Raw genomic sequence first — 12,251 nt, forward strand, 5'->3', positions numbered from 1 at the left:
ACGTGTGTTGTGCTTACCAACAAGAAATGCCCGGTTGACCTTGTCATTTCGGATGTTAGGACTTTTTTGGCACCACGCATGAGATCTGATGGCTCTTATACACTGGGGCATGCCTAGAGCTGAAAATATTCTAAGAGTCTTCACATTCATACTCTACAGCAGCTTGTGTCTCTGCACAATCTCTGCCCTTCTCCACCTCACTATCATCCCATCATCCTTTTCTGGACAGTTCCAGACATGTACAGAGGTGTCAGCAGAGGGCGCTGTGGAAAGACAGAAAAGAAACTCAAAAAAAAAAAGAACTTCCTCTTTAGTATACACCAGCTGATAAGTACTGGAAGGATTAAGATGTTTAAATAGAAGTCATTTATAAATCTGTTTAACTTCTAGCACCAGTTGGTTTGAAAAAAAAAATAGTTTTCCACCGGAGTACCCCTTTAATGCCTTGGAGCAAACACACCATTAAAAGTCCTATACATAATCCTATTTCAGGAAAAATTTCACACAATAAAAACTGAAACACTTTATGGTCATTATTTGGACTAAGCACTATCCTAGAATAGGTACCATCATAATAACAAACCCCAAATATCTGGAGAAATTTTAGCTTTCAAATGTATGCGATTTCAATGTAGCTAGTACATTAAAGGGGTATTCCAGGCAAAAAAAATGTTTTATATATCAACTGGCTCTGGAAAGTTAAACAGATTTGTAAATTACTTCTATTAAAAAATCTTAATCCTTCCAATAGTTATTAACTTCTGAAGTTGAGTTGTTGTTTTCTGTCTAACTGCTCTCTGATGACTCACGTCCCGGGAGCTGTGCAGTTGGGGATATTCTCCCATCATGCACAGCTCCCGGGATGTGACATCATCATTGAGCAGTTAGACAGAAAACTTCAGAAGCTAATAACTATTGGAAGGATTAAGATTTTTTAATAGAAGTAATTTACAAATCTGTTTAACTTTCCGGAGCCAGTTGATATATATATAAAAAAAGGTTTTGTCTGGAATACCCAATTAAAATAAGCCATGTCACAAAACCTTCCTGTACCGCCTCACATCCCCTAGCTGACTGGTATATGATTTTGGTCCATCATAATACACCAGTTATGGTGCAATATCAGTCATGTGACCTAAGAGTTTTGGAACAATGGTCGGTAGTCTAGGCCATGGTGGTCCTGGCCCTGAGATGCTCTCTTTACAGCCCATAATCCAGTGTAATTTCTATCTTTCAGTAATACTTGGTATATATACTTCTTTGCAGGCTATTGGAGGCAGCAATTGGATCATATCTGCGCTCACCTGCGCTGCTATACACAGAATGATTCTCAGTTTAAGGCTTTAATCGGAATGCCTCGGATGGGAAGGGTAAGTAAGAACTTATCACAGTGCAGATTACTAGAGTCCTTAGTAAAATTGCAGATTTCTTAAAGGGAACCTTTCAGTATGACAGATCACTTTACATTAGATCATAGCAATAGAGCTATAATAGGAAGTGCCATTTCATAGTTACATAGTTACATAGTTAGTATGGTTGAAAAAAGACATACGTCCATCAAGTCCAACCAGGGGATTGAAGGGAAGGATGTAAGGGGATAAGGGAAAGGGATGTAGTTTTATAATTCTGCATAAGCATTAATGCTATTTTGTTTCAGGAATGTATCTAACCCTGCTTTAAAGCTGTTAATTGTTCCTGCTGTGACCAGTTCCTGAGGTAGACCGTTCCATAAATTCACAGTCCTCACGGTAAAGAAGGCGTGCCGCCCCTTTAGACTAAACCTTTTCTTCTCCAGACGGAGGGAGTGCCCCCTCGTCCTTTGGGGGGGTTTAACCTGGAACAGTTTTTCTCCATATTTTTTGTATGGGCCATTTATATACTTATATACGTTTATCATATCCCCCCTTAAACGTCTCTTCTCAAGACTAAACAATTGTAACTCCTTTAATCGCTCCTCATAGCTAAGATGTTCCATGCCCCATATTAGTTTAGTCGCGCGTCTCTGCACCCTTTCCAACTCCGCAGTGTCCCTTTTATGAACAGGCGACCAGAACTGAACAGCATATTCCAGGTGAGGCCGTACCAATGCTTTATAAAGGGGGAGTATTATGTCCCTGTCCCTTGAGTCCATGCCTCTTTTTATACATGACAATATCCTGCCGGCTTTGGAAGCAGCAGCCTGACATTGCATGTTATTCTGTAGTCTGTGATCTACAAGTACACCCAGATCCTTCTCTACCAGTGACTCTGCCAGTTTAATCCCCCCTAGGACATACGATGCATGCAGGTTATTAGTACCCAGATGCATAACTTTACATTTATCCACATTGAACCTCATTTGCCAAGTGGATGCCCAGACACTTAGTCTATCCAAGTCATCTTGTAACTTATGCACATCCTCTATAGACTGTACCGTGCTACAAAGCTTGGTGTCATCTGCAAAGATAGAAACAGAGCTGTTAATACCATCCTCTATATCATTGATAAATAAATTAAACAGCAGCGGGCCCAGTACTGAACCTTGGGGTACACCACTAATAACCGGGGACCAATCAGAGTACGAATCATTTACCACCACTCTCTGGGTACGATCCATGAGCCAGTGTTCAATCCAGTTACAAACTAAAGTTTCCAAGCCCAAGGACCTTAACTTACCTGTCAGATGTCTGTGAGGGACAGTATCAAACGCTTTGGCAAAATCCAGAAACACTATATCCACAGCCATTCCTCTGTCAAGGCTTCTACTCACCTCTTCATAAAAGCAAATTAGATTGGTTTGACAACTTCTATCCTTAGTAAACCCATGCTGGCTATCACTTATAATACAATTATCCCCTATGTATTCCTGTATGTAATCCCTTATAAGTCCTTCAAACAATTTACCCACAATGCACGTTAGACTTACCGGTCTATAATTGCCTGGCGAAGACCTAGAGCCCTTCTTGAAGATTGGTACCACATTAGCCTTGCGCCAGTCCCTTGGCACAATACCAGACACCAGAGAATCTCTAAATATCATGAACAAGGGTACAGATATTACTGAACTTACCTCTCTAAGAACTCTTGGGTGTAGTCCATCCGGTCCTGGGGATTTGCTTACATTTATATCACTTAACTTACCTTGTACCATCTCTACATTAAGCCAGTTCAGTACATTACATGATGTGTTACCAGCACTGACCTGGCCAATGTCAGCTCCTTCTTCCATAGTATATACAGAACTAAAGACCCCATTCAGTAGCTCCGCCTTCTCTTGATCGCCCGTGACAACCTCCCCATTATCATTATTAAGGGGTCCTACATGCTCTGTCCTTGGTTTTTTTGTATTTATATATCTAAAAAAATATTTAGGATTAGTTTTGCTTTCTTTGGCCACCTGTCTCTCATTTTGAATTTTTGCTGTTTTTATTACATTTTTACAGATTTTATTAAGCTCCTTGTACTGTTTAAATGTTATATCTGACCCATCAGATTTGTATTTTTTGAAGGCTATTTTTTTGTTGTTTATTGCTCTTTTAACCTCATTTGTCAGCCATGTAGGATTTAGTTTTAATCGTTTATATTTGTTCCCCTTTGGTATATATTTAGCTGTATAGTTATTTAGAGTTGATTTAAAGATGTCCCATTTACCTTCTGTATCAGTATTTAAGAACACCTCCCCCCCAGTCTATGTCCTGTAGTGCAGCTCTCAGCCCAGGGAAATTTGCCTTTTTAAAGTTATATGTTTTTGCTTTCCCCGTCTGTCTTTGTTTTCTACATTTTAAGTCAAAAGTAACTATATTGTGGTCGCTATTACCAAGGTTTTCCCGCACAGTTACATTACCAACCAGCTCTGCATTGTTGGAAATGATCAGATCCAACAAGGCATCACTTCTTGTTGGGTCCTCCAGAAACTGGCCCATAAAATTATCCTGCAATAAATTTAGGAATTGTCGCCCCTTTGTAGTTTTAGCCAACCCCGGACCCCAATCTATATCTGGATAGTTAAAATCTCCCATTATTACCACTGTACCTGCCCGGGCGGCCCTCTCTATTTGTTTATGAAGCCGAACTTCTATCTCTTCAGTGATATTAGGGGGTCTGTAGATTACCCCAAATATTATTTTTTCAGTATTTCCCTCCTTTTGTAATTCTACCCACAGTGATTCCACATCCTCAGAATCATCACACACTATGGCATCGTTCACACTGACTTTCATACCACTTCTAACATACAGACAGACTCCACCACCTTTTCTGTTCATTCTATCCTTGCGAAACAATGTAAACCCCTGCAGATTGACAGCCCAGTCATGCGAGGAGTCCAGCCATGTCTCAGTGACCCCAACTATATCAATATGTTCCTCCAGTATCAAGGCCTCAAGCTCCCCCATTTTATTTGCTAGGCTTCTGGCATTTGTGAACATACACTTTACATTTCCATTAAGTTTTACACATATAGTCTCACTAATGGGATTTTCAGAGTTATTGGGGTTAATGTCATTTTTTGAGTTATAAGGGCTAATTGTACTATTTAAGTTATTGGGGCCAATGGGATTTTTTGAGTTATTGGGTCTAACGTTATTATTTAAGTTATTGGGGCTAATGGGATTTTTTGCGTTATTGCGTCTAACGTTGTTATTTAAGTTATTGGGGCTAACAGTATTTTTTGAGTTAATGGGGCTTATTGTAGTTATTGAGTTATTGGGGCTAATGGAATTTTTTGAATTATTGGGATTACAATTTTTCGGGCTACATTTATTTTTACAGCTGGTTTGTAACGCATGAATCTCCTTATCCACTGTTCTTAACCTCCCCCCACAGGACTCCTCTCCACCCACCATTATGTCCTGACCCCTCTCTAACCTATCCATCCCACTGTCTGCTTTCTTTGCTTTATTATCCTCCCCCCACTCACCTAGTTTAAATACTCAGCCCCCCCTTCCAGGATTCTCTCCCCCCAGGATTCATCCACTAAACAGCCCCAAAACTGATATACAGAGCTAAAAGGTAAGCAGCTTCAATGGAGTCACAGCCACCCCTCAGCTTTGGGATGGCTTATACATAAATGTAATACAGTCAGCCATTCCTATTGTGAGTTGTGAAATTTATGTCATGTGATCCTTTACAAAGCGTCTCACTGGCTAGACTGGTTTTGGACATGGAAACCACACTGATTGCCACATCAAAAGCCAGATATTTTCACTCTGAAAACCCATTGACATATTTTTGCTATCAATGGGAAAAAGGTGAAAAACACAAAAAAGAAGTGACATGTTACTTCATTCTGCATGGTTTTGCTCCGCAGCTCCTAATGAAATCATAGTGAGTTATAAGACAGGTCCCCTGCGCTGACTGTGGCTTTAAGAGAGCTGTGGCGCAGCACTGCACATGCCCTTCAAGTGAATCTCTGACATAAAACATTGATTATGAACCGCCAAAAGTATTAAGCAGTATACCATAAAAGGATATAGAGAATTATTTTGCATAGTGCATCTTTACCTCATGGAAAAAATGCACTTGTATGTTACCTTTAAATGGGCACTATCATTAAAATACATAAAATATTCTCTCCTGTAATAAAAATTATAATGTTGATGTCAAGATGGGCGGGGCTATGACGTCACGAGCTCCCGGCTCCAGCGTTCGGAACAGTTTGCTCCAAATGCTGAGCAGCGGAGTACCCCTTTAAGTGTCAAAGAGGTGTGACCTGTGGTCTAAAGTGCCCTAGGGCTGCAATACATTGTGCTGTAATTCCCTGCTCGGTCGCCCCTTGACATATAGGCAGGATTCGGCTTACCATGCCAACCCCTATTTAAATCCCACACACATGCCGATGATTCACATTACAGCACAGGAATGGTAAATGTTCCTACTTAGGTGTTGGCCTCACTCGCTCCCTATGCCAGTGCAACATAATGATCACCTTGGACCCTAGACCACACCTCTTTGACACTTCAATCCTTTTCTCTGTATCCTTTTAATTGCATGCTGCCTACTTTTGGTGGTTCATAAATAATTTTTCATGCAGCAGATTCATTTTAATGTGGTTTCTAGGGATGAGCGAACTTACAGTAAATTTGATTCGTCACGAACTTCTCGGCTCGGCAGTTGATGACTTATCCTGCATAAATGAGTTCAGCTTTCAGGTGCTCCTCGTGGGCTGGAAAAGGTGGATACAGTCTTAGGAAAGAGTCTCCTAGGACTGTATCCACCTTTTCCAGCCCACCGGAGCAGGCCTGACCACTGAGCATTATTTATTGATGTTTAACCAAACACTTCTTAACAACGTAAAATGAAAAACTATCTCAGGCGGATTGTCCAATGAAAATAAGAATATTCTGTATCTGTATTGAAATGAGCTTAAAAATCTGCAATGACATTACAATTAAATAGTTATTGAACAGGATAATATTAAAAAGTACAGACTAGGCACATATACATTAACAATTAGAACAATGTATCCTGTCTCCTTATATAATGGGGTGGACCATTGGTGCCCAAGGTGTTGGAGCCTGGCCGCATGTCTGCAGGGTCTATAGTAACATCCTATGGTTGGTAAAACCCAGTAGCAACTTTTTGTTCAGATCTGAGTTCAAGAGATAAAATCAGGATAAAACCAGAATCTTTATTTCCCCACATTCAGGTTTTTTATTCCTTTTATCATTTTATTAAATGGGCACTGTCTGATCCAAACATTTTTTATATGTTTTTAATGATAATAATGAAAAACCCTTTTTAAATTGACAAATCTCACATTTAAAAACGTATTCCCTAAATGTAGCATGGGAGCACGTCACAGCCCCCGCCTGAAGTGGAAGTTGCCACGCCCCCTCCACATAGTTCTCTGGGGGAGCCATTCGGCAATCTTCCGGCTCTCTCATAAAGCTTTATGGAGGGGGCGTGGCGTTCTCCGCTTCGGGCGGGATCATGATGCGCTCATGTGCTACAGCACTTGGGCTCCATACAGGAGATTGCGGGGGGGGGGGACCAGCACTCAGACCCTCCGCTATCTGAAACTTAGCCCCCATTTTTTGGATAGGGGATACGTTTTTAAACGTGAGACTTGTCCTTTTAATATGGTTGTTTAAAATGTTTTGAATATTCAATAAATAAAACAGCTCCTGAAAATCCCACCACTAGGGGTTCCCATACCTACTGGGACACCAACCAGTCCTGCAGCTGCATCAGGCTTGTCCATGAGTCATGGACAAGAGATGACTCATGGACAAGACTGCATGAGCAGACACACCAATCACCTCCCACCACCACAAGGGAGGGACACGCCCCCTTCCCCCTGAGAGAATTTCTAACACTGTGAGCTAATGAAAAGAGGGATTTTTATAATAAATATAGGTGATAGATGCATAAAAAATTGTGTTGTTTTTTTTTTTTTTTTGTGGGATCTGACAGGTACGCTTTAAGGATTTCTCTAAAGCTGTCTATACACATAAGATAACAGTCTGCCACACCTGCTGATTTTGGCAGGACTGTTGTCACGATGCCGGCTGGCAGGTAGTGGATCCTCTGTGCCAGAGAGGGATTGGCGTGGACCGTGCTAGTGGATCGGTTCTAAGTCACTACTGGTTTTCACCAGAGCCCGCCGCAAAGCGGGATGGACTTGCTGCGGCGGTAGTGACCAGGTCGTATCCACTAGCAACGGCTCAACCTCTCTGACTGCTGAAGATAGGCGCGGTACAAGGGAGTAGGCAGAAGCAAGGTCGGACGTAGCAGAAGGTCGGGGCAGGCAGCAAGGATCATAGTCAGGGGCAACGGCAGGAGGTCTGGAACACAGGCTAGGAACACACAAGGAAACGCTTTCACTGGCACGATGGCAACAAGATCCGGCGAGGGAGTGCAGGGGAAGTGAGGTGATATAGGGAAGTGCACAGGTGATCAGGCTAATTGGAACCACTGCGCCAATCAGCGGCGCAGTGGCCCTTTAAATCGCAAAGACCCGGCGCGCGCGCGCCCTAAGGAGCGGGGCCGCGCGCGCCGGGACAGGACCGACGGAGAGCGAGTCAGGTACGGGAGCCGGGGTGCGCATCGCGAGCGGGCGCTACCCGCATCGCGAATCGCATCCCGGCTGGAGGCAGTATCGCAGCGCCCCGGGTCAGTGGATCCGACCGGAGCGCTGCAGTGAGGAGAGTGTAGCGAGCGCTCCGGGGAGGAGCGGGGACCCGGAGCGCTCGGCGTAACAGTACCCCCCCCCTTGGGTCTCCCCCTCTTCTTAGAGCCTGAGAACCTGAGGAGCAGACTTTTGTCTAGGATATTGTCCTCAGGTTCCCAGGATCTCTCTTCTGGACCACAACCCTCCCAATCCACTAAAAAAAAGGTTTTCCCTCTGACCTTTTTTGATGCCAGAATCTCTTTGACGGAGAAGATGTCCGAGGAGCCGGAAACAGGAGTGGGAGGAACAGATTTGGGAGAGAAACGGTTGATGATGAGTGGTTTAAGAAGAGAAACGTGAAAGGCATTAGGAATACGAAGAGAAGGAGGAAGAAGAAGTTTGTAAAAGACAGGATTAATCTGACACAAAATTTTGAAAGGACCAAGATAGCGTGGTCCCAACTTGTAGCTAGGGACACGGAAGCGGACATATTTAGCGGAGAGCCATACCTTGTCTCCAGGGGAAAAAATGGGAGGAGCTCTTCTTTTCTTATCCGCGAACTTCTTCATGCGTGATGAAGCCTGTAAGAGAGAATTTTGGGTCTCTCTCCATATGATGGAAAGGTCACGAGAAATTTCATCCACAGCGGGCAGACCAGAGGGCAAGGGGGTAGGGAGGGGGGGAAGAGGGTGACGGCCGTACACCACGAAAAATGGGGATTTGGAGGAAGATTCAGAGACTCTGAAGTTATACGAGAATTCAGCCCATGGAAGGAGATCTGCCCAGTCATCCTGGCGGGAGGAAACAAAATGTCGTAAATAATCACCCAGGACCTGGTTAATTCTTTCTACTTGTCCATTGGATTGGGGATGATATGCAGAAGAAAAATTTAGTTTAATCTTGAGTTGTTTACAGAGAGCCCTCCAGAATTTAGACACGAATTGGACGCCTCTATCCGAGACGATCTGCGTAGGCAACCCGTGAAGACGAAAAATGTGTACAAAAAATTGTTTAGCCAACTGAGGCGCTGAAGGAAGACCAGGAAGAGGGATGAAATGTGCCATTTTGGAGAATCGATCAACGACCACCCAAATAACAGTGTTGCCACGGGAAGGGGGTAAATCAGTAATAAAATCCATACCAATCAGAGACCAAGGCTGTTCGGGGACAGGCAGGGGATGAAGAAAACCAGCGGGCTTCTGGCGAGGAGTCTTATCCCGGGCACAGATAGTGCAGGCTCGCACAAAGTCCACAACATCCGTCTCCAGAGTCGGCCACCAATAGAAGCGGGAGATGAGTTGCACAGATTTCTTGATGCCCACATGACCTGCGAGATGGGAGGAGTGACCCCATTTGAGGATTCCGAGGCGTTGGCGTGGAGAAACAAAGGTCTTTCCTGGAGGAGTTTGCCTGATGGAGGCTGGAGAAGTGGAAATCAGGCAGTCAGGAGGAATAATGTGTTGCGGAGAGAGTTCAACTTCCGAAGCATCCGAGGAACGAGAGAGAGCATCGGCCCTAATGTTCTTATCGGCAGGCCGAAAGTGAATTTCAAAATTAAATCGGGCAAAGAACAGAGACCACCGGGCCTGGCGAGGATTCAGCCGTTGGGCAGACTGGAGGTAGGAGAGGTTCTTGTGATCGGTGTAAATAATAACTGGAAATCTTGATCCCTCCAGCAGATGCCTCCATTCCTCAAGTGCTAATTTGATGGCTAGAAGCTCTCGATCCCCGATGGAGTAGTTCCTCTCCGCCGGAGAGAAGGTCCTAGAAAAAAAACCACAAGTGACAGCATGCCCGGAAGAATTTTTTTGTAGAAGAACAGCTCCAGCTCCCACTGAGGAGGCATCAACCTCCAATAGGAAGGGTTTGGAAGGGTCAGGTCTGGAGAGCACGGGAGCCGAAGAAAAGGCAGACTTGAGTCGTTTAAAGGCGTCTTCCGCTTGAGGAGGCCAAGACTTGGGATCGGCATTTTTTTTGGTTAAAGCCACGATAGGAGCCACAACGGTAGAAAAATGTGGAATAAATTGCCTGTAATAATTGGCGAACCCCAAAAAGCGTTGGATAGCACGGAGTCCGGAGGGGCGTGGCCAATCTAAGACGGCAGAGAGTTTGTCTGGATCCATTTGTAGTCCCTGGCCAGAGACCAAGTATCCTAGAAAAGGAAGAGATTGGCATTCAAACAGACATTTCTCAATTTTGGCATAGAGTTGATTGTCACGAAGTCTCTGAAGAACCATACGGACATGCTGGCGGTGTTCTTCTAGATTGGCAGAAAAAATCAGGATATCGTCCAGATATACAACAACACAGGAGTATAAAAGATCACGAAAAATTTCATTAACAAAGTCTTGGAAGACGGCAGGGGCGTTGCACAGGCCAAAGGGCATGACCAGATACTCAAAGTGTCCATCTCTGGTGTTAAATGCCGTTTTCCATTCATCCCCCTCTCTGATGCGGATGAGATTATAAGCACCTCTTAAGTCCAGTTTAGTAAAGATGTGGGCACCTTGGAGGCGATCAAAGAGTTCAGAGATGAGGGGTAGGGGGTAGCGGTTCTTAACCGTGATTTTATTAAGACCGCGGTAGTCAATGCAAGGACGTAGGGAGCCATCTTTTTTGGACACAAAGAAAAATCCGGCTCCGGCAGGAGAGGAGGATTTACGGATAAAGCCCTTTTTTAAATTTTCCTGGACGTATTCAGACATGGCAAGAGTCTCTGGGGCGGACAGAGGATAAATTCTGCCCCGGGGTGGAGTAGTGCCCGGGAGGAGGTAGATAGGACAATCATAAGGCCTGTGAGGAGGTAGAGTCTCAGCTTGTTTTTTGCAAAAAACATCCGCAAAGTCCATATAGGCCTTAGGGAGACCGGTTACTGGAGGAACCACAGAGTCACGGCAAGGGTTACTGGGAACCGGTTTTAGACAGTCCTTGGAACAAGAGGGCCCCCAACTCTTGATCTCCCCAGTGGACCAATCCAGGGTTGGGGAATGAAGTTGAAGCCAGGGAAGTCCAAGGAGAATTTCAGAAGTGCAATTGGGGAGGACCAAAAGTTCAATCCTCTCGTGATGAGATCCGATGCACATTAGAAGGGGCTCCGTGCGGAAACGTATGGTACAGTCCAATCTTTCATTGTTTACACAATTGATGTAAAGGGGTCTGGCGAGACTGGTCACTGGGATGTTGAACCTGTTGACGAGAGAGGCCAAAATAAAATTTCCTGCAGATCCAGAGTCCAAGAAGGCCATAGTAGAGAAGGAGAAGGCAGAGGCAGACATCCGCACAGGCACAGTAAGACGCGGAGAAGCCGAGTAGACATCAAGGACTGTCTCACCTTTGTGCGGAGTCAGCGTACGTTTTTCCAGGCGGGGAGGACGGATAGGACAATCCCTCAGGAAGTGTTCGGTACTAGCACAGTACAGGCAGAGATTCTCCATGCGGCGTCGTGTCCTCTCTTGAGGTGTCAGGCGAGACCGGTCGACCTGCATAGCCTCCACGGCGGGAGGCACAGGAACGGATTGCAGGGGACCAGAGGAGAGAGGAGCCGAGGAGAAGAAACGCCTCGTGCGAACAGAGTCCATATCTTGGCGGAGCTCCTGACGCCTTTCGGAAAAACGCATGTCAATGCGAGTGGCTAGGTGAATGAGTTCATGTAGATTAGCAGGGATTTCTCGTGCGGCCAGAACATCTTTAATGTTGCTGGATAGGCCTTTTTTAAAGGTCGCGCAGAGGGCCTCATTATTCCAGGATAATTCTGAAGCAAGAGTACGGAATTGTACGGCATACTCGCCAACGGAAGAATTACCCTGGACCAGGTTCAACAGGGCAGTCTCAGCAGAAGAGGCTCGGGCAGGTTCCTCAAAGACACTTCGGATTTCCGAGAAGAAGGAGTGTACAGAGGCAGTGACGGGGTCATTGCGGTCCCAGAGCGGTGTGGCCCAAGACAGGGCTTTTCCAGACAGAAGGCTGACTACGAAAGCCACCTTAGACCTTTCAGTGGGAAACTGGTCCGACATCATCTCCAGGTGCAGGGAACATTGGGAAAGAAAGCCACGGCAAAACTTAGAGTCCCCATCAAATTTATCCGGCAAGGATAGGCGTAGACCAGAAGCGGCCACTCGCTGCGGAGGAGGTGCAGGAGCTGGCGGAGGAGATGATTGCTGAA

The 12,251-nt window shown here is 45.0% G+C and overlaps 1 protein-coding gene across 4 annotated transcripts in view; it reads left to right on the top strand.

The window, feature by feature from the left end:
* DZANK1 (double zinc ribbon and ankyrin repeat domains 1) overlaps positions 1-12,251 on the top strand; it is a 69,291-nt gene that overhangs the window by 38,889 nt on the left and 18,151 nt on the right. For all 4 annotated transcript variants that reach the window (XM_056567595.1, XM_056567594.1, XM_056567593.1 and 1 more), the window contains one exon: positions 1,267-1,370. In XM_056567595.1, coding sequence (XP_056423570.1) covers positions 1,267-1,370 — 104 coding nt within the window. The remainder of the gene's footprint in view (positions 1-1,266; positions 1,371-12,251) is intronic.

The sequence above is a fragment of the Hyla sarda genome, chromosome 3, assembly GCF_029499605.1.
Source record: "Hyla sarda isolate aHylSar1 chromosome 3, aHylSar1.hap1, whole genome shotgun sequence".
NCBI lineage: Eukaryota > Metazoa > Chordata > Amphibia > Anura > Hylidae > Hyla > Hyla sarda.